The following is a 19,380-nucleotide window of genomic DNA, read 5'->3' on the forward strand; positions in this document are numbered from 1 at the left end:
GCTGCACTTCACAAGGTTAAAACTAATCTGCTTTGAAAAATCAGAAAGTCCAATTCCAATTTACAAATTCAGCATGGAATGATCCAGTTCCCTGGCATTCACAATATAAAATCCACAGAAGACTGATCTATCCTACAGAATGCCAATTGTTATGGACTGAACTGTGTCCCCTCAAAATTCTTATGTTGAAGCCCTAACCCCCAATGTGACTGTATTTGGAGATGGGACCTCTCAGGTTAAATGAGGTCATAAGGGTAGAGCCTCAGTTCCACAGGACTGGTGTCCTTATAAGAAGAGGAAGAGATACCAGAGGTCTCTCTCTCAGCCATGCACACACACAAGAAAAGGCCATGTGAGGACACAGTGAGAAGGCACCATCCACAAGCCAAGGAGAGAGGCCTCACCAGAAACCAACCCTGACGGCACCTTGATCTTGGACTTCAAGCTTCTATTCTGTGATAAAATTAATGTCTGTTGGTTAAGACATCCAGTCTACGGTATTTTGTTATGGCAGCCCTACCAGACTAATACAACAAACCATGAATTTAAAATGAGGACCAGCAGACCAAGCGTGCCTATTGTCAAGGACACCCCATCATAGTAACCAAGTATTTAGACCTAGAAAATCAAGTTCATGATCAGTTATCCAGCAAGCAAGGACCTGGAATGACGTGAGTTAAATGTTCTCAAGGAATGAGGGCGCACTTTCTAGCAATCTGAATACCCGTATCCACCAGAAAGGCTTTGGTCTCCCTTGACCAAATACTAAGAACTCAGCTCCTTCCCTAACGCTCTGAGAGGCTGCTCACACTCTACCGGGGTCAAAGAGCCTGTTGCTCAGAAGTCCCTGCGCCCACGACAGCTTACAGTTTCTAAGATCGTGACTTATCTTACAAGGGCTACATTTAGGAGGCAGAACTTCACTCCACTCTTGACTGACATACCTGCCTCTTTGGTAAACGGTCTCCAAAAAATAACCCAGAAGTTAAACAGTTTCAGAGAAGAATTCTACCCTGTGGACAACCAACCTGACCTTGGGGTCTCCTGTGAATAAAGAGTGGGCAAGATGCACTCTGGCCAAAATGTAGACGTTTCTTCCCTTATTATGCTCTACTGACTAACATTTAAACAAAAACAGAACACTTCAGAACATAATTAAACAGGCCTCTCCTTTCAAAAAAATATATATATATCTTTCAATAAAGTAAACAGTGTAATACAATAGATAGTCCACCAAAGTGCTAAGTTAATAAAACTGTACTTACTTAAAATTACAAATTAACCTTAAGGAACCACATATACGTCTTTTAAGTAGCTGAGACATGTACGACTGAATGAAGGCCTCTGCCAACCACCCAAGCTGAAACTCCAACGACTGTGACAAAGGACTGTATCAGAAGAGAAGCAAAGGACTAGAAAGTTGGGAGGGTTTAGGTGACTGCTACGGCCGATAGCAATACTCAGCAGCCAGATGCCAACATAAATAACTCCCCGGTAACCAGAACAATCATCTAAAAGAAGATGGCAAGTAAATTCATATACCTTGAAAAACAGAATTAGAATGTTTAGAACAATTATAAGAAACACAATCCTTTATAAACCGAGGGTGGAGCTTTACTTACATGAAGGAATAATGAACTGTGGCTCAGTGTTGCCTGCGTAGCCAAGCTTGGTATACCTAAAAGCACAAAGTCATCAACACATGTTTAGATAATAATACTCTCCTCTATATCCCAATAATGTCTTTTATTATAAGCTCTCCAAGTCCTAAAATATCAAGACTGAAAATATGCCCATGAAATTAAAGGAAAAAAAAAAAACCTCGTGATGACTAAGAATCAAACGCTAATTTCAGATAAGCAAGCAGTTACAAAAACATAAAATATTATGCCTGTTTCTACTTGTAAAATTCATGTATTAACACATGAATTACATTTGTGTATCCCTAATAATTTTAAGGTGCTTTTATATTCTTTTAATCTTTACAAAAATCCTACAAAGGAAGTAAATATTATCCCTGTTTTGCAGATGAGAAAACCAAGGCACTAAGAAGTTAATTAAGCTGCCCAGAGCCAAACAGCTAGTGAACAGAAAAAGAACCCAAATCTAAATATGCAGGCTCTAATTCCAGAGCTGCCTCTCAAAAAAATGTACTTACTTCCCAAACTTCATGAACTTTTGGGGGGGTTAGGGAATTCCATAATTTTTCTTAAAGTGTCATGGCACATGTCTAGAAAAGCTACTGCCAGGTACTGAGAGTATCCGACAGAAGCAGCTCTCTATCATCTCATTTCAGAACGAGCCCATCTTCTGTCAAGATACTCTTTATGATGGATTCCAAAAGTCTTAACTAAAATGAATGCCAAAATACTACCATCTGTTCCAAAAGCATTTGCTTACCTCCTAAATTTAAATTAAAAAAAAAAAAGTGGGGTGGGGACCACCCCCCGGAACCATCTGCTGGAAATGTGACCCTGGAAAGATTCCTGAGTGCCCCCCTTCTCAGCAGGCCCTCTGTACCAAGCAGTCAGGTAGAAACAAGGAGCCATCATTCTGCAGCAATGCTCCCAAGGAATAAAAACACTTCCTAGTAGTGCTGAAAGCAACTTTATTAATTCATGCTATTTTACAAATTATTTCAATATGCTTGATACTAAATTTTTTGATGTGATTAATACATTCGAAGTTCTAATAAATTAATTTTATGATTTTTAAATGTATTTTAACCGTATGCTAATTTTACTATTTTTGAACACACATTAAATAAATAAGGTTTAGGGAGACAAAAAAAGCAAGTCGGGTCCACTTAAATCATGCCTTACTGCTCAGTCTCCAAGGAACTAACGTCTTGGTGTCACATGAGTTTGGGCAAGGCCAGGCCCTGAGACCCATCAGGCCCAACAAGGAGTTTATAAAAGGCAAGACCCATCTGAGGGCACTCCCAAGTTCTACCGAAGTACACAAACCAAGTGGACCCACGAGTCCTCAACTCCAGGGCTCGCCAGACCCAAAAGCAGAGTTGAAGCCAAGCCAGAGCCCAGGGGAGGCAATATATACTGAACTTTAAGAATTCCAGATCATCTTCAACTGAACCATTTTCCTGGAAATAAATTCCAAATAACAAATATAAACGAAGTGAATGACTGACCCAAGGCTAAAGAAGTCCAGAGAAGCTAACAAGCAGGCCAGAAATCACTAGAATCACTGCACTGCACCTAAGTCTGTGCTTTTAACAGGGGCCACTTCGCTCACCAGCCACACCACCCACCTCGTACTTGAAGAAGCCCACCCTCCCACACTGTTAGATTATGAATTGCAGGATGACCAGAACAGGGTCCTTCTTTTTTTTTTTTTTTTTTTGTGGTACGCGGGCCTCTCACTGTTGCGGCCTCTCCCGTTGCGGAGCACAGGCTCCGGACGCGCAGGCCCAGCGGCCATGGCTCACGGGCCCAGCCGCTCCACGGCACGTGGGATCTTCCCGGAGCGGGGCACGAACCCGTGTCCCCTGCATCGGCAGGCGGACTCCCAACCACTGTGCCACCAGGGAAGCCCCAGGGTCCTCCTTCTTAATTTTATCTCCACCCTGGCACAGTCCTGGCTGTGGCAGACACTCCATAAGTATCTGCTGAATGAGTTCTTACCAGGTGTAAGAAAAGGCAATCACTGGCAAACTGCTGGGGAAGGAACCAGTGTTTGAAAGGGGGGGGTGCTGACAGTCAGAAAAACAATTTGATGGGACAAGAAAAGACCAAAGACAATTGTCTAATACAACCTCTCACACTTGGTTTTGTCTAATAGGGTTATTTCAAAAAAAATAAAAAATACCTGAAACAAATATTAATACCACTGACCCTGTGAACAACACATGTTTGAACTGCACAGGCCCACTTATGTGTGGATTTCTTTTCAACAAATATACCAAAATATATGTGGAGAAGACCGTGTGCAAGACTTACACTGAACTGGATATAGCCTACCCTTACACAGGCGCAAGGTTAAGTGATACATAATATAAAATTAATAAATGAATCAACTATATACTTCAATAAAAAAATAAAATGAAAAAAATAAAATAAAATTAATAAAATTAATAATGTGTTCATCTTCTTACTTTGCTTTCAAAGAGTTACATTACAGTATGCCTCCCTCTCTCTCTCTCTCTCTCTCCAGTACTTGGAGAACCTGCAGATCAGTCTATCATCACAGGTAAGTGGTGGTGTGTAAAATGCAACAATGTTTCCAAAACTGTATTATGAATATGACTGTAATACTGTTTACCATAAAAATTCTGTAACAATTCATCCATCAGTGTATAGGCTGGGCTACCGAGAAGCAGATGTATCAATTACACTAGGTTTCCATCATACTGCTGCCTCTTCGTTATTAATGCTTGAAATGCATTGTAAATAAATATGAATTCCTTTTTCACATTTTCTTTTCATTTTTGATGTCTAGTGTTAGTAACACATATAACATCTACAGTGTTTTGTATAATACTTTGTAGGTACTGACAGATGATGCATCTTGTAAACAGATGATGTAAACTTATGGTACCAATAAATACAGTACAGTGCTATAAATGTATTTTCTCTTATGATTTTTTTTTCTCTAACTTACTTTAAGAATATAATACATACAACAAAATATGTGTTAATCGACTGTTTATGTCGTCAGTAAGGTCAACAGTAGGCTATTAGTTGTTGTTTTGAGAGAGTCAAACGTTATCCACGAATTTTCAACTGTGGGGTGGGGGGGTTGGTGCCCCTAGCCCCACTGTTGTTCAAGGGTCAACTGTATAGAAAAATGCTAACATTTATTAAAATGAGGCGCTAAGTATCATTCATGTCCGTTATATTACTTTTAGTATTTCTAAAAGGCAACAGTGTATTGTATTGGTTGTGACCATGCACTTTGGCACCAGACTGCCAAAGTTCAAATCCCAGTTCTGTTATTTGCCAAATGTGTAACTATCTGTATCTCAGTTTCTCCATCTGTTAAAAGGAGGATCATAATACAACCTATCCCCTAGGATTAGTGAGTTAATATATTAAAAAGATAAATAGAACGAGCACTACAACAGTGCTAGCTATATGTTTCAGTTATTTTTTACTATTATTTTTCTGTATCTTTGAAATATTTCCTAATTTAAATTTTTGGAAAAAAATTTTAATTAATCAATTTATTTATTTACTTTTGGCTGCATTGGGTCTTCGTTGCTGCACGTGGGCTTTTCTCTAGTTGCGACGAGCGGGGGCTACTCTTCGTTGCGGTACGCAGACTTCTCATTGTGGTGGCTTCTCTTGTCGCGGGGCATGGGCTCTAGGCGCATGGGCTTCAGTAGTTGTGGCACATGGGCTCAGCAGTTGTGGCTCGCAGGCTCTAGAGTGCAGGCTCAGCAGTTGTGGCGCACGGGCTTAGTTGCTCCGCGGCATGTGGGATCTTCCCGGACCAGGGATCGAACCCATACCCCGTGCGCTGGCAGGCAGATTCTTAACCACTGCGCCACCAGGGAAGTCCCTGAAAATTTTTTTAAAAAACAGGACGCTCTGTGTCCCAAATCATATTACTCAGTCTTTCTGCCATGCCCACTCTAAACACCACAAACTAATTTGTGAAGTGATGGAGATAAACTGCACCGGCAGTGAAACTAAAAGTACCACGTGTCCTTCAACAACCATGGCTCAACTCCATCCCAAGTTCTGTGCCCTGAAATCATAAACAATGGCCTACAGCAGCAAAAGGTCAGGCTGCAGAAATGCATGGGGCCCTTTTCAGGCCCACAGCTCTAAAATTCAACTACATACTGATGATGCCACTACCACATGCCACTTGGCATCAGTTGCTAGAGTGTTCAGATTCTGAAGTCACCATGTTCTGAGACAGCACAGCCTTCACAGGAGGGAGGCTTTCTGTCACACAATCACATGAGTACCTTGCAGCAGTAACATTCGGCAAACAATGATCTTCATGACTGAGACAAACTAACATTAAACTATATTAATATTTGTAGGTACTAACAACTAACTATGAGGTCTTCCCTTCCTTTGCTAGCAAAACTGAAACAATTAAAACCACTGGCAAAAGCACAAATTACTCAGATCACTTTATGGTAATTTAATGTCTTTGAATCTTCCTGTGCTATTTTTTATATAGCATCAAATACACTTGAGGTTTTCTCACTTTGAATAACCACAATGTAAGGAACATGTGACAAGATTTTTTAAGAGACATTCAAATTTTAAATTTTAACAAAATCTTCATCAATACAGTTTCATATACAATTTCAACAAGACCCTATTAAACAGAACACTGTAAATATAACTAACAAGTGTTCCTCCTAAAATTCTCTCCTAGGAGGACAACCCAGTGCTAGATTGGCACACCCCATTAGAGATGATCTTACAATGGTGCAACTATACAAAGAACACAACCAAAAAGAAATCAACAAGTAAAACACAACTCTTAAACAGGTAAAGTGTTCAAGACACCATTTATGCAAACAAAGAAACATTCCAACCAGTTTACTAGCTAGAAATTATGTAGCAGGCATATAGGAGGACACTGAGAGAGGGAGAGGAGGGGAAACACGGCCCTTGTCTTCAAAATGTTCCCCCAAATGTTCACCTGTTAGACTCACAAACACAGAAAACAAACTTATGATGACCAAAGGGGAAAGGGGGGGAGGCAGAAATTAGGAGCTTGGGATTAGCAAATACGAACTACCATATATAAAACAGATAAACAACAAGGTCCTACTGTATAGCACAAAGAAGTATATTCAATATCTTGTAATAATCTATAATGAAAAAGAATATATACATGTATAACTGAGTCACTCTGCTGTACACCAGAAACTAACACATTGTAAATCAACTATACTTCAATTTTAAAAAAAATGTAATGTAAAAATAAATAAATGGAAGCCGTACAATAACTGATGTGAATTATACTTTTTTTAAAATGGTCACCTGTTCGAAACATGATTTCAGATTGAGTTTTTCACGGTAGCATGGCCCACATTATCCGGCAGGTGAGTTTAAGATCATCTGGGTAGGCATCTAGAAAGAATGTACCAAGCCTGACTGATCAGATCACCTGGGAAGCTTCTGAAAATACACATTCCCAGGGCCTGTCCCAGAATCACAGAGAAGGAGCCTGGGCATCCGTATTTTAAACATCCCCTGCCCCTCCCCTGCCATGGTTCTGACGATCAACCAGCCCAGGAATCACTGACTAAACTGTACCGCATGCGATCACCTGTGAATTTTTAGGTAACGCAAGCTCCCCATCCTCACGCTCACGTTCTAACAAAACCATCTACACCTACCATATTATCAGATAAAATGTACCTGTAATGCTGAAGTTTAATACTGGCTAGAGGCTCAGAAGAAAGGACTCAGATGTACCAAGTCTGTCTTATTTAGAATACTGTGTGTTTAAGTATTCTATGGGAAAAAAAATGTAGGCAATGCTTTTCAATGCAAACTATGTAATTAGGGTGTGATGAAAACAATCTAGTAGTGGGAAAAAAAAAAGGCTCAAAACAGAAATAGTTAATCCTTAGGAAGAGATAATGGGGGGGGGGGAATCTCTCAAACCAAAAGACAGTGAAAAATTAGAAGCATTCCTATTGAAGACAGAACGAAGCCAAGGAGACCCACTACCATAACTCTCATTTAACATTGTTTTGGAAGAACCAGATAATACAAATCACAAAGAACTAAATAAAAGGAATAGTACTGGGAAAGAGGAGGCAAAATTTATTTGTAAATCATAATTACAGACCTGGAATATCAAAGGAAATTAAGTGATAAACTAAAAGCAATAGGGAATTCAGCAAGATGGCCAGTTACTCAATGAAGAGACAAAAATCAGCAACTTGCCTACCAGTAACAAGTGAGACTATACACTGGATGAAAAGATCCCATTCACAATGGCAACAACACAGAAAAATATTACCCTTGAGAATAAACCATATGATGTGAAGAACTCTCCATATACAAGGAGACAAACAGAGACACACCTTATTCATACAGGAGTCGTCAAGAGTTTTAAAAGAAACATCACATATCACTAAATTCACCTACAAATTTAATGCAAAAGCATTCAAAATCTGGGCCAATACTGAAGAAGGTGGTAGTAAATTATACATGGGTGTTATTAAAAGGCTAAAGTGTCATTACAAAGAGAAGTTTCACATTACCTATCAACATTATAAATGCATATACCATATTATCCAAATAGTTTTAAATGCATACACCCTACTGTCCAAATAGCACATTTCTAAGTATTTACCCCACAGAAGCACTTTTACACGTATGAAAAGATATGCACAAAAAATGTTCTCTACAGCATTATAACAGCAAAACAATGAAAAAACTGGAAACACTCAAATGACATAAACAGAGGATAAACTATATTGCAATCATTCAATAAAATGCAACACAACCAACAAAAATGAAGCAGACTTATGTTACTGGCCATATATAGATATAATTTGAAAACAGTTGTGCTTAAAAACCAATGAGTCAAAAATGAAACCAAAGAGGAAATTAAAAGATACCTTGAGACAAATGCCAGTAAAAACACAATCTTACACAATCTATGGGATGCAGCAAAAGCAGTTCCCAGAGGGAAGTTCATAGTAAAAATAGTTGCAAAACAGTATATTTTCCTATTGTGAGGGAGTTAATGGGGCCCACAGTGCTGGGTTCAAAGCGCAGCACTAGCTCTGTGACTTTAATCCCTCCTATTTTAGTTGCTTCATTGGTACAAGGTGAGTAATAACAATCCCTACTTCAATGTTAAACATGACCATTTCTGGAAAATATCTCCTAATTCAAAAAGTAAAAGGATCTCACGGTCAATAATTTTATTTTACTACTGAATGGTATCTGATGTGTAGTCATGATCTGTATTTCTTCCATGAATTGTCCTTGATAATTTTTCTACTAGACTTCTGGATCTTATCAATTTATGTAAACTCTTACATACTGAGGATATTAATGCTTGCTCATATATATTAATTTTTCTGAGTTTGTTTTTTACCTTCAGTTATACATTTTCTGAAATATAACTGTTTAAACAATTTAGGTGATCAAATCTGCCAGTTATTTTCCTGAATAATTTCCTTTGCAGTTTCTACCTTGAAAGTCTCTCCCTATACTAAAATTCTGTATCGTTTCTCTTCCAGTTCTGTGTACATCTGATATACGTGATACATGAAGAGACACATCAATCAGATTTTCCCAAACATGTGTACATAAGGAATTAAGATCAACAACTTTTACATTAAAAGGCTTTGATTTTTTGTTTGTTTATTTGAACACCATCTTCCCAAAGGACAGCCAGCATGGTGGGGGCAAGCATCATTCTCAAAAATACATAAACTAAGCTTACAGACTGCCAGCCATATTCTCAAACTCAGTGCCACCTTCCACACATCCCCTGACCTGAGACCTTTTCTCATACGGAAATCAGGACAGACAGAAGATACGGAAACAGATCAATAGCTGCACAAAGCAAGACCAAGAGTTACAAGTCTGCCTGTTAACCAAATATGTTCTCATAGTTCAAATTTCCAAACACTCTAAAAAGGTACCTATAAAAAGTCTCACTCTCACTCCTACACCCATCTACCCCATTTCGTCTTCCATCCTATTCTCATGTATCCTCCAATGTCTCTTTCTGTAAATAAAGTATATCCTTATTTGCCCCAAACATTTTAAAAGGTCCTTGTGCAAAACTTCTTTCGCTCCTCTTGTTAAAGGCCCCTCTGCCCACAGCAGTAACTGCCTGCAATGAGGAGGATTAATCTGACTACCATCAACTCAACATACTTATATATATCCCGCCTACAACCATGTGTCTAGAGCAGAAGGTGACAATGTAAGCTCGATTAATTTATGTTTGAAAGTGGAAATGTCACATTTTAAAACAGTGTTTTTGAAACTGTATCCTGCAGGGAGGTTTTTTTGATTGAGACCTCTTATGAGGTCCAGTCTCAAACGCCCAACTTCAACCAGAATAGCTCTACCCCCTCCTAAGATGTTTTCAGTTTTTTAAAAAGTGACTACACTGACTCAGAATATGATTTTTTTTTTTTTTTTTTTTTTTTGTGCGACGCAGGCCTCTCACTGTCGTGGCCTCTCCCGTTGCAGAGCACAGGCTCCGGACGCGCAGGCTCAGCGGCCATGGCTCACGGGCCCAGCCGCTCCGTGGCATGTGGGATCTTCCCGGACCGAGGCACGAACCCGCGTCCCCTGCATCGGCAGGCGAACTCTCAACCACTGCGCCACCAGGGAAGCCCCAGAATATGATTTTGATAAAACTAAAATTGCTCCCAGATCCTAATGATAGGGTTCTAAATAATATATGCTCCCCACACTGTACACTGTATATTAACATATGATCAAGTTCTTCAAACGTTTCTTGGGTTGTCTGTCATACAAAAAAGGGTAGTCTCTGTTTACAGGACACAGTTAAACATGTAAGTTCAAATTTATTCATTATTTTATCTAAATCCAACATCCTTTCTTTTCTTTTTCTCTATTTGATCTGTAAATTTTACCTTACCCTATACACCTGTCCATTTCTTCTTCTGCAGCAGCGTTCTCTGCCCTGTGGCTAGTAAATATAAGTTCATGATGTGCGGCCTCTTTGTGGGTTTGGTGCATTACCAAGTGAACTCTGACTTCCAAGGTAAAACGGTGGACTAAACATGATCTAATTTCACTCTGTCCCGAAGCCCCACTAAAACCAAAGCAAAATGATTTTTTTAAGATATATAAATGACAACAATAGGGAGAAAAGAAGAGGAGGTAACAGCAAAATTCTGGCCCTGGAGAGCAGAGGACCAGTAGTAAGTGGCTTTGGAGGTATATAAAATCCAGCAGTGGGCAAAGCTGAGAACCAGCCCAATACACCCCGGACCCTGAAAAGCCCCAGAATGAGTGGCTGCACAGGCACCTGTGGAACCAGGATTGAAGGGTCCAAAACATGAAGCTGAGGTGATACTGCTCCCTCCCGCCCCACACTTCAGGGTGACCACCCTTCCCTGACCCCCGCATTCCCACAAGCAGACTCTAGAGAGTGTAAAGCCAAGGGCCTTTGGACTCCCAAGTCACCTGGCCTGGGCAAGTCCGGGAACCATTCTGAAAAGAAAGGGGTTACCTGACTGAATACAGAAAAAAGCTGACGGCTCAGAGGCCCTCTCCCACGCCCTTCTCTGCCCCCAACTCAGCTCTCACAACACAAGCACCCAGACCCCACCCTCCAGGCAGATGATCAGAAGTTATCCTCTGGGGAAAACGACCAGCTCAAGAGGAAAGAGCCAAAGACCTTAAGACCAGGAGATTTCCCAACAAACAGCCCACCTATATCACCCCTGGTGAAGTTCAAAATCAGTAAGTCAAATCTACACATGCAGGCACTCAATAAGGCAGCAGTAACTGTCACAAAGCAAGAAGAAATAAACAAGAAACACACTAGTGATAGGAGCACTTAACACACCATTCTCAGTCAAAGAGTAAGTGGACAAAAAAACTGGAAGACCTAAATAACATCATTAAGAAGATAGCTCATATAGATATACACTGAACTCCGAACACACCAATAGGGAATATTCCTCTTTCCAAGTACATACAGAACATTCACAAAATTGACCATATCTTAGACACAGTGAAGTCTAAAGAATAGAATATAAACAGCACTCTGACCATAATGTAATAAAACTAGAATTAAAAACAAAAAAAAAGGCCCTTTTACCTGAAAATTTTAAAACATACTCGTATAGAAATATTGAGTTAAGAGGGAAATTCAAAAGAAAAATACAGAAATGTCTTGAAAACGATAATGAGAAACTATACCCAAATCCCTGTACGTAAGGGATACATGTAGTTAAAGACATAACAGCCAAAATTAAATACTTTTTCAATATAAAGGGAAAATTAAAATTAATTTAATATCCAACTCAAAAACAAAAAAAAAAAAGGAAGGCAGAAGAAAGAAATAAAAATAAAAGTAGAAATAATCAAAAAACAGAAAAATAGGGCTTCCCTGGTGGCACAGTGGTTGAGAGTCCGCCTGCCGATGCAGGGGACATGGGCAAAGAAAGGTTCCAGCTTCTCTTGTCTAACTAGAAGGGAATTGAGAGAGGGGATGGCTCCACAGAGGAACAGTAGTGAAACCTCTGGTCCTCAGAACTTTTCTTACAAGGCATCTTGTATTTCCTAACTCAGCGAATTTTATGTCCGGAAGTATTTATCTGGACATTTCTCCAAAGAGGCCATATCTAACCACAGAGAAAGATGCTGAACATCACTTGTCATCAGGGAAATAGAAATCAAAAGCACAAGGTACCACTTCACACTTATCAAAAACAAAAAACAAACAAAAAATATCAGAAAATAATCCAAAAAACCCTATCTCCCCCCACCAAAATAAAAAAAAAAAAAACAGAAAAATAACAGAACTAATAAATAAACCCCAAAGCTTATCTTTAAAAAAAAAAAAAAGATCCACAAAATAGGCATATCATTAGGTAAGCCATGAAGAAAAAAGGATGAAAACAAAATAAATTTGAGCAACAAAGGGAAAAATAGCCATAAAAACAAAGATTTTTTTAAATCATGAGACTACTACATACATAAATTTGAAAAATCTAGATGAAATAGAATTTTTCTTTAGACAAATACAACACACCAAAATTGATTCCACTCGAGGTAGGAAGTCTAACCAGCCTTAGAAGAAATGTAAAGGGCAGCAGGACTCTCCTCTCAAGAAAGCACTAAGCTCAGACAGTTTCACTGGGGAATCCTACCAAGACTTTAAAACTCGGATAATCCCAAAATTACTTAAACTATTCCAGAGCACAGAAAAAGAAAGAAAACTTCTTAATTTGTTTTATGAAGAGAGTGTAACACTGATCCCAAAATCTGACAAAGAATGCACCAGAAAACTGAACTATAATTCATACTGATACTGACATGAAAATCTAAATAAAATATTAACAGAATCTACCTACACATCAAAAAATAATGCAGCACGATCAAGTGGGGATTATTACAGAATGCAAGAGTGGTTCAATATTAGGAAATCCACCACATTAACTGGCTAAGGAAGAAAACCACATGTTCCATTTATTATAAAGAAATCATACAACATGCAACACTCATTCATGTTATAACATTCCAAAATACAGCAGTTGACAGATACTTTCTTAATATATTTGTATAATTTTCTTAACATATATTTGTATACGTGTGTAAGTATGTACATACACACAGCAGCCCAAAAGCCAGCATCTTACTTATTTTAGAAACACCAGAAACTATTCCACTAAAGTAAGGAACAAAAGGATAATGCCCACTAACTCCACTCCTACTTAACATTATTTGGAGGCAATGGCCACTGCAGTATGTCAAAATAAAGAAAAAAAAAAAAGGCAATCAGAGCTCCTAAAAACGGAAAGGAAGAGGGAAAACAATTTCTATTTGCCAATGACAAAATTCTGTATCTGGAAAACCCTAAAGATCAAGGGAAAAATTCATACAAACAATAAGAGCATTTTGTAAAGTACCAGATTATAAAATTAACACAAATACAGTTTATGCTGAACACCTGCTTTCCTTCTGAGACTCTGGAATTCTGGTTTGTGCTAGGCAGGAGGTGCCATGACCAGCAGCCAATAAAAACTCTGGGCACTGAGAAAGGATTCCGGATGCTTGCTCCTGGTTTCCTCCAGACCCTGCCCCATGTGCCTTTTTCCTTGGCTGCTCTTGCTTTTACCTTTTCACTATCATACTGTGCTTGTTCCTAGCAAATCAATGAACCTCACCACACCCCAATCCATAAAGAGCTTCTAAAAATAAAGAAGCAAAAGACTTAAAAACCCACAGAAAAACTGGCTAGAGAAACGAAGAGACAGAAAACAGAAACGCAAATGCCTCTTAACCATACGAAAAGATGCTCATCTTCCCACATAATAATATAAGAAATTCAAATTAAAACTACAATAAGATATCATTTCCTACCTTCTAGATTGGTAAAAAAAAATTTTAATTTGGCAATTACTCTGCTGGTGAGTCTGTAAGAAGCCATAGGCACTCTCACACGTTGCTTGGTGAAGACACACACTACTGAGTGGGATTTGACACTGTCTAGCAAAATTACACATGCACTTACCCTTTGACCCAGAAATCCCACTTCTAGAAACCTATCTGAGAGATGCTCCAGCAAAAATGCAAAAAGACAAATGCACTGCACTGGCTACGTTGCAGTCTTTTGATAATAACAAAATGCTCAAAAGATGATGGGGACATGTCTAAAGAACTTCCAGAAACAGCCTGAATGGGCTTCTGCTGGCCACATCTGGACAATTTAAGCATCAAAATAAATAATGGCAATAAGAAGTAATAATCCATTGAATACAGTAAGAATGACATAAATAACTCTTTGAACAAGATAATAACCCATACAAACGATAAATAAATAAATGGGAGCCACAGAAAACTGCATCCTTATAGTAAAATGTTAACTAACAAATGTACAAAATACTGAAGTTTTTAAAAAAAACCCACAACATTGCAACCATCACTGTAATAATCCATTAGAACAAGAATCACCACCAATGGATACTAAAACTAATGGCTGAAAGTTTAAGGAAGAAAAGGGTATTTGCATAATCTCATAATATCTCTCCACAAGTGACATTAATTACAAAGGGGAAAACAGTAACCGTACAATGAAGAAATCTAGTCGACACCACCGTATCCAAATAATCCAAATGAATGTCATCAACTATCTTCAGCCTTCTGATAGGATGAGTAAGTTCTGGGGAGCTAATGGGCAACACAGTGATTATAGTTCATAATACTGTTTTATACTTGAAAGTTGCCAAGACAAGTGGATCTTAAATATTCTCCCCACAAAAAAAAAAAAAAGGTAATTATGTGACAGGATGGAGGTGTTAGTATCGTAATGTGATAATCATTTTGCAATATATAAATGTACCAAATCAACACGTTGTAACCTTAAACTTATGCTGTGTGTCAAGTACACCTCAATAAAGCTGGAGGGGAAAAGCCTCTGATGTGACGCACTGAGAAGCTTTGACATCACTTCTGTGGTACTCCTGATAAAAACACACACCCTGTATCTGTCATAAAGAAACACCAGACAAGCCTAAATTGAGGAACATGATCCATAACAACTGACTGTCAAAAATGTCGCTGTCCTGAAAGACAGAAAAAGGCTAAGGAACTGGTCTAGTGAAACGAGACTAAAAAGACATGATGACAAGCAAACACAGTGTACGGTGCCGGATGAGGGCAGAGAGCTGCGCGTCCAGAGACATAATGGGACCATTCATGGGATCCAGACTTAGCAGACAACTCTACTGCATAAACGTTAGATTTTCTGATTTTGATCACTGGTCTGTGACTATATGAGAGAAGGTCTTTGTTTTCATAAAGGATACACTGAAGTATCTTGGTATAAAACAGCACGATGTCTGCGACTTACAAACAGTTCAGAAAATAATAATGTGTATAGTATATAGAGAACAATAAAGCAAATGTTAATAGTTGGTAAACTGGATAGAGAATATATAGCCGGTTTTTCGGTACTCTTATTGCAGCTTTTCAGTAGATCTGACATTTTTCAAAGTAAGTTTAAAAATATTAAAATCTTCAAAAATACGAAAAGTTCAGTTAAGAGAAGTAACACTATAGTTTTTGTGGGATATTCTCTGAACACTAAGCAGCCTAGTAATTCACTTAAGTAAATGAAGCCTCATCTCCGGAGCAGGCAGAGCCGTGGTCCATATTATTGTGGCTCCCAGCTCACCTGTGCTCACTGAGCTGGTCTCAGGGCTCATTAGAGGAGGCCAGGCTCCCAGGATGAAATTTATTTGCAATTAAAAAATACTATTTAGGGCCTCCCTGGTGGCGCAGTGGTTGAGAGTCCGCCTGCCGATGCAGGGGATACGGGTTCGTGCCCCGGTCCGGGAGGATCCCACATGCCGCGGAGCGGCTGGGCCCGTGAGCCATCGCCGCTGAGCTTGCGCGTCCGGCAACGGGAAAGGCCACGACAGTGAGAGGCCCACATATCGCAAAAAAAAAAAAAAAAAAAAAAAAAAAAAATACTATTTAGTACACTGTCTACTCAATCATTAAGGTCCACTATGTATAATTCAGTGTGAATTTTTCTGTTAGAATTCAGTACTAGGAAAAGTTTTTTCACCTGAGAAACAGGTATTTCTCTTCCTTCTCGATGACAGGAATTACATAACTGCTGACGACCCTCTTATAATTTTGTCAGACAGGAAGACCAAGGCCAAATGTGAGGCCGGTCAGCTGCACCACTGGTCTACAGTTTAGGGTGATGCTCCAGGCCCATTCTTTTCCTTGGTCCTAGTTATTTTTAATCTGCATTTTACCCCTTTTTATTGTATTCTGAGGTAAAAGTCAATCCAAAAACCACTTAGCTCTATGGGAAATATAAGAGCTACTAACAAGCTTAAATAAATTTAGGCTCTTCCACACTGCTCCATCTGGCCACACACTGGACACTGGAAATTTATAATTAACCACTGTTGTTTCCACAACAGAACATGTCCATGTGAAACCCACTGGGAAGATTCCTGGCCACTGTTTGTAAGTCCTGACACCAAAGCCTACGATGGCCTGAAGACAATAACATAACTGGGCCATAAAACAAAGGGATTCTGAAGTTACACCTCCAAGTGAGATACCACCTACCTCAAAAGGTCAAAACTGAGCACCACATTTTAGATATTTACAGCAAGAATGATGAGTAAAGTCCCCAGCTTACTATTAGCAGAGGTATGACAAACCCTGTGGCCACATGTTATTGCTTCTGCCAAGAAATGCTTTGCATTTCAATAGTTTTACAAGACCAAAACCACAAAAACAAAAAATCTCACGTGCAAATGTGAGAAGGAAAAACTTTTACCTGCTTCCTGCACTCTTGACACAAACAGACCTCAGGTGGGTGTGGGGTGAACACCAGTTCCTGGGAGGAGGGGTTGAATAAGGAAGCCAACAACTGGGCGGGGGGGTTAATATCAATACTGGTTTGGGCTTGGGTTTTGGATAGCAAAACAACTTCTAAAATAAAGAGCCCCGGAACTTCTGGTACAATGTGTATTTCAAAAAGGAAAATTAGTACAAGCAAAGAGGCAGTTTTTTCCAGCCTGTAACCACTACCGGTGGCTTCAGCATTAAAAGGAAAGAACGATCCGTAGGAGACGGACTGAAGCAAATTAAAGGAGACACCCCTACAAGGTTGTCAAGGAAACTAAACCAAGTGCATTTCTCTACAGAAAAGAATCAAGGCTAAGGTGAACATACCATGGAATATTTTGTGGAAAAAATGATTAAAACCCCATCTTGAAAGATCTTTAAGAGGCTAGCTTAGCCCGAGAGAACCATTCACTCCTGGAAGAGAGCAGAGTGGGCTGCAAAAAAAGGTGTCAACTTGGTAAATGAATATAAAAACCTCCACAAGTAAGTGAGAATCATCAGCAAGGAGAAATGGCATGCGTTTGGGAACCCAAAACGAGGGCCCCTTTTAAGAACGTGAGAAGGTAGGGGCACCGTCAGGCAGGCAGAAGGCAAGTGACGGCAGCGGGGTCTGCAGCCGCCTGCCTGAAACCTGGCATCCCGGGAGGCCCCGGCCGAGCGCGAAGAGAGGAGGCGGGAGGCGAGGCGAGCCGGCCCGACTCCTCCCCTCGGTCCTCTTCGCATCAAGGGGAGCGAGTTCCGCGCGTGGTCCTGGCGGGCGTGGAGAAGAGGAGCGGGGCGCGGAGACGGGCCGGCCGCCCGAACCTGCCCAGCTGTCGGCCGACACCCGGGGCCCAGGCGGAGCGCCTCCAGGTGAGAGAGGGGGCGGGCCGCGAGCAGGTGCTCGGCCGGGGCTGGAGCGGGGCCGCGCGGGAGCGGGGTGGGCGCCCGCAGCTCTTACCCGGTGCCGCAGTCCACCACGCAGGGAGGCAGGGAGCCCGCCATGCTCGGCACGCGCGCCGCTCCGTCCACGCTGGCTGCCCGGGAGGTCCCGCCGCTGTCCGCTGGCCGCGCTAACCCCGCGCCGCCCTCTCCCGGGAGCCTCCGCAGCGCCTCTGCCGGGAGCCCGGATGCTCTCCTCAGCCCACGTGACGCCTCTCCTGACTGACCAATCACGGTGCGGGCACGCCCCGTTTCCCCGTCCCCGCCCCCCCGTCCGCCATCTTTAGTGCTGGCGGCGGAGCCTCGTTGCCCATACGTCCAACCTTGCTGCTGGAGAGCCCGCGGGCTATTTTTAACTGACTTACGGTGAACGTGACCCCATTTCCGAAGGCTGACTCCTTCTCATCTTTTAAGTCTCCGTCTAAATGTCACCTTCTTAGATTAGTTGTCTGTGATCACCCACTAGGTGCCCTCCCTGCACCTTACTCTCTTATCTCAACAATCTATCGCTTTCATTCACAACATTTGGAGCAAATTTATATTTTTATTTGTAGTCTGTCCTCCCAATGGAATATAAACTCCGCTAGGATAGGGCTCCTGAATATCCTACCATTGATCACCGGATGCTTAGCACAGTATTTGGTGCATTCATGGGAGGCACCCAAATGTTTTTTTTTGTTTTTTTTGTTTTTTTTCCTTTTTTGCAGTACGCGGGCCTCTCACTGCTGTGGCCTCTCCCGTTGCGGAGCACAGGCTCTGGACGCGCAGGCTCAGCGGCCATGGCTCACGGGCCCAGACGCTCCGCGGCATGTGGGATCTTCCCGGACCGGGGCACGAACCCGTGTCCCCTGCGTCGGCAGGCGGACTCCCAACCACTGCGCCACCAGGGAAGCCCCCAAATGTTTTTTGAATGAATATTGAAAAAAAATTGCCGTTAGAATTCTTATACCTACCAGAACACTGCATGCCTTCCTCTGTAAAAGAAAAAGCTATAAAACAAACGCATGGTCAGCCTTTAGGAATGAATGACCTTAGATTGGGTTAACACCACACCAAGATCATTATGGAAAATGTTTTCAAGTATCAAAGATGGGATGATGTCCAAAAGTTCTTACTGGAACCCTGGGACCAAAGTAGGCAACCACTTACCGACTATGTTATAAAGGTACTGAAAGTCCCACTTCCTTCCTCCTCCCTCCCTATAATAAATTCCTGACATTATTTTTTAGGAGCTTTCTGGAGACATAGTTCCATGTAGTTTAACTGGTATTAAAAGCACCTGGGGGCCTCCCTGGGGGCCTCCCTGGTGGCGCAGTGGTTGGGAGTCCGCCTGCCGATGCAGGGGATACGGGTTCGTGCCCCGGTCCGGGAGGCCCCCCCGTGCTGCGGAGCGGCTGGGCCCGTGAGCCGGGGG

The 19,380-nt window shown here is 41.1% G+C and overlaps 1 protein-coding gene across 2 annotated transcripts in view; it reads right to left on the minus strand.

The window, feature by feature from the left end:
• The window catches only part of LOC103077059 (actin-related protein 3B), a 61,534-nt gene extending 43,399 nt beyond the window's left edge, over positions 1 to 18,135 (minus strand). Inside the window, exons 1-2 of one of the 2 annotated variants that reach the window (XM_007469798.1) lie at positions 17,986 to 18,135; positions 1,623 to 1,678 (exon numbers count right to left, since the gene is read on the minus strand). In XM_007469798.1, the coding sequence (XP_007469860.1) occupies positions 1,623 to 1,678; positions 17,986 to 18,029 (100 nt within the window). In that variant the 5' untranslated portion in view covers positions 18,030 to 18,135. The remainder of the gene's footprint in view (positions 1 to 1,622; positions 1,679 to 17,985) is intronic. The other variant, XM_007469799.1, reaches the window with a different exon arrangement.
• Between the last annotated feature and the right edge of the window lie 1,245 nt (positions 18,136 to 19,380).

Source organism: Lipotes vexillifer, unplaced genomic scaffold, assembly GCF_000442215.2.
Source record: "Lipotes vexillifer unplaced genomic scaffold, Lipotes_vexillifer_v1.1 scaffold472, whole genome shotgun sequence".
NCBI classification, from domain to species: Eukaryota; Metazoa; Chordata; class Mammalia; order Artiodactyla; family Lipotidae; genus Lipotes; species Lipotes vexillifer.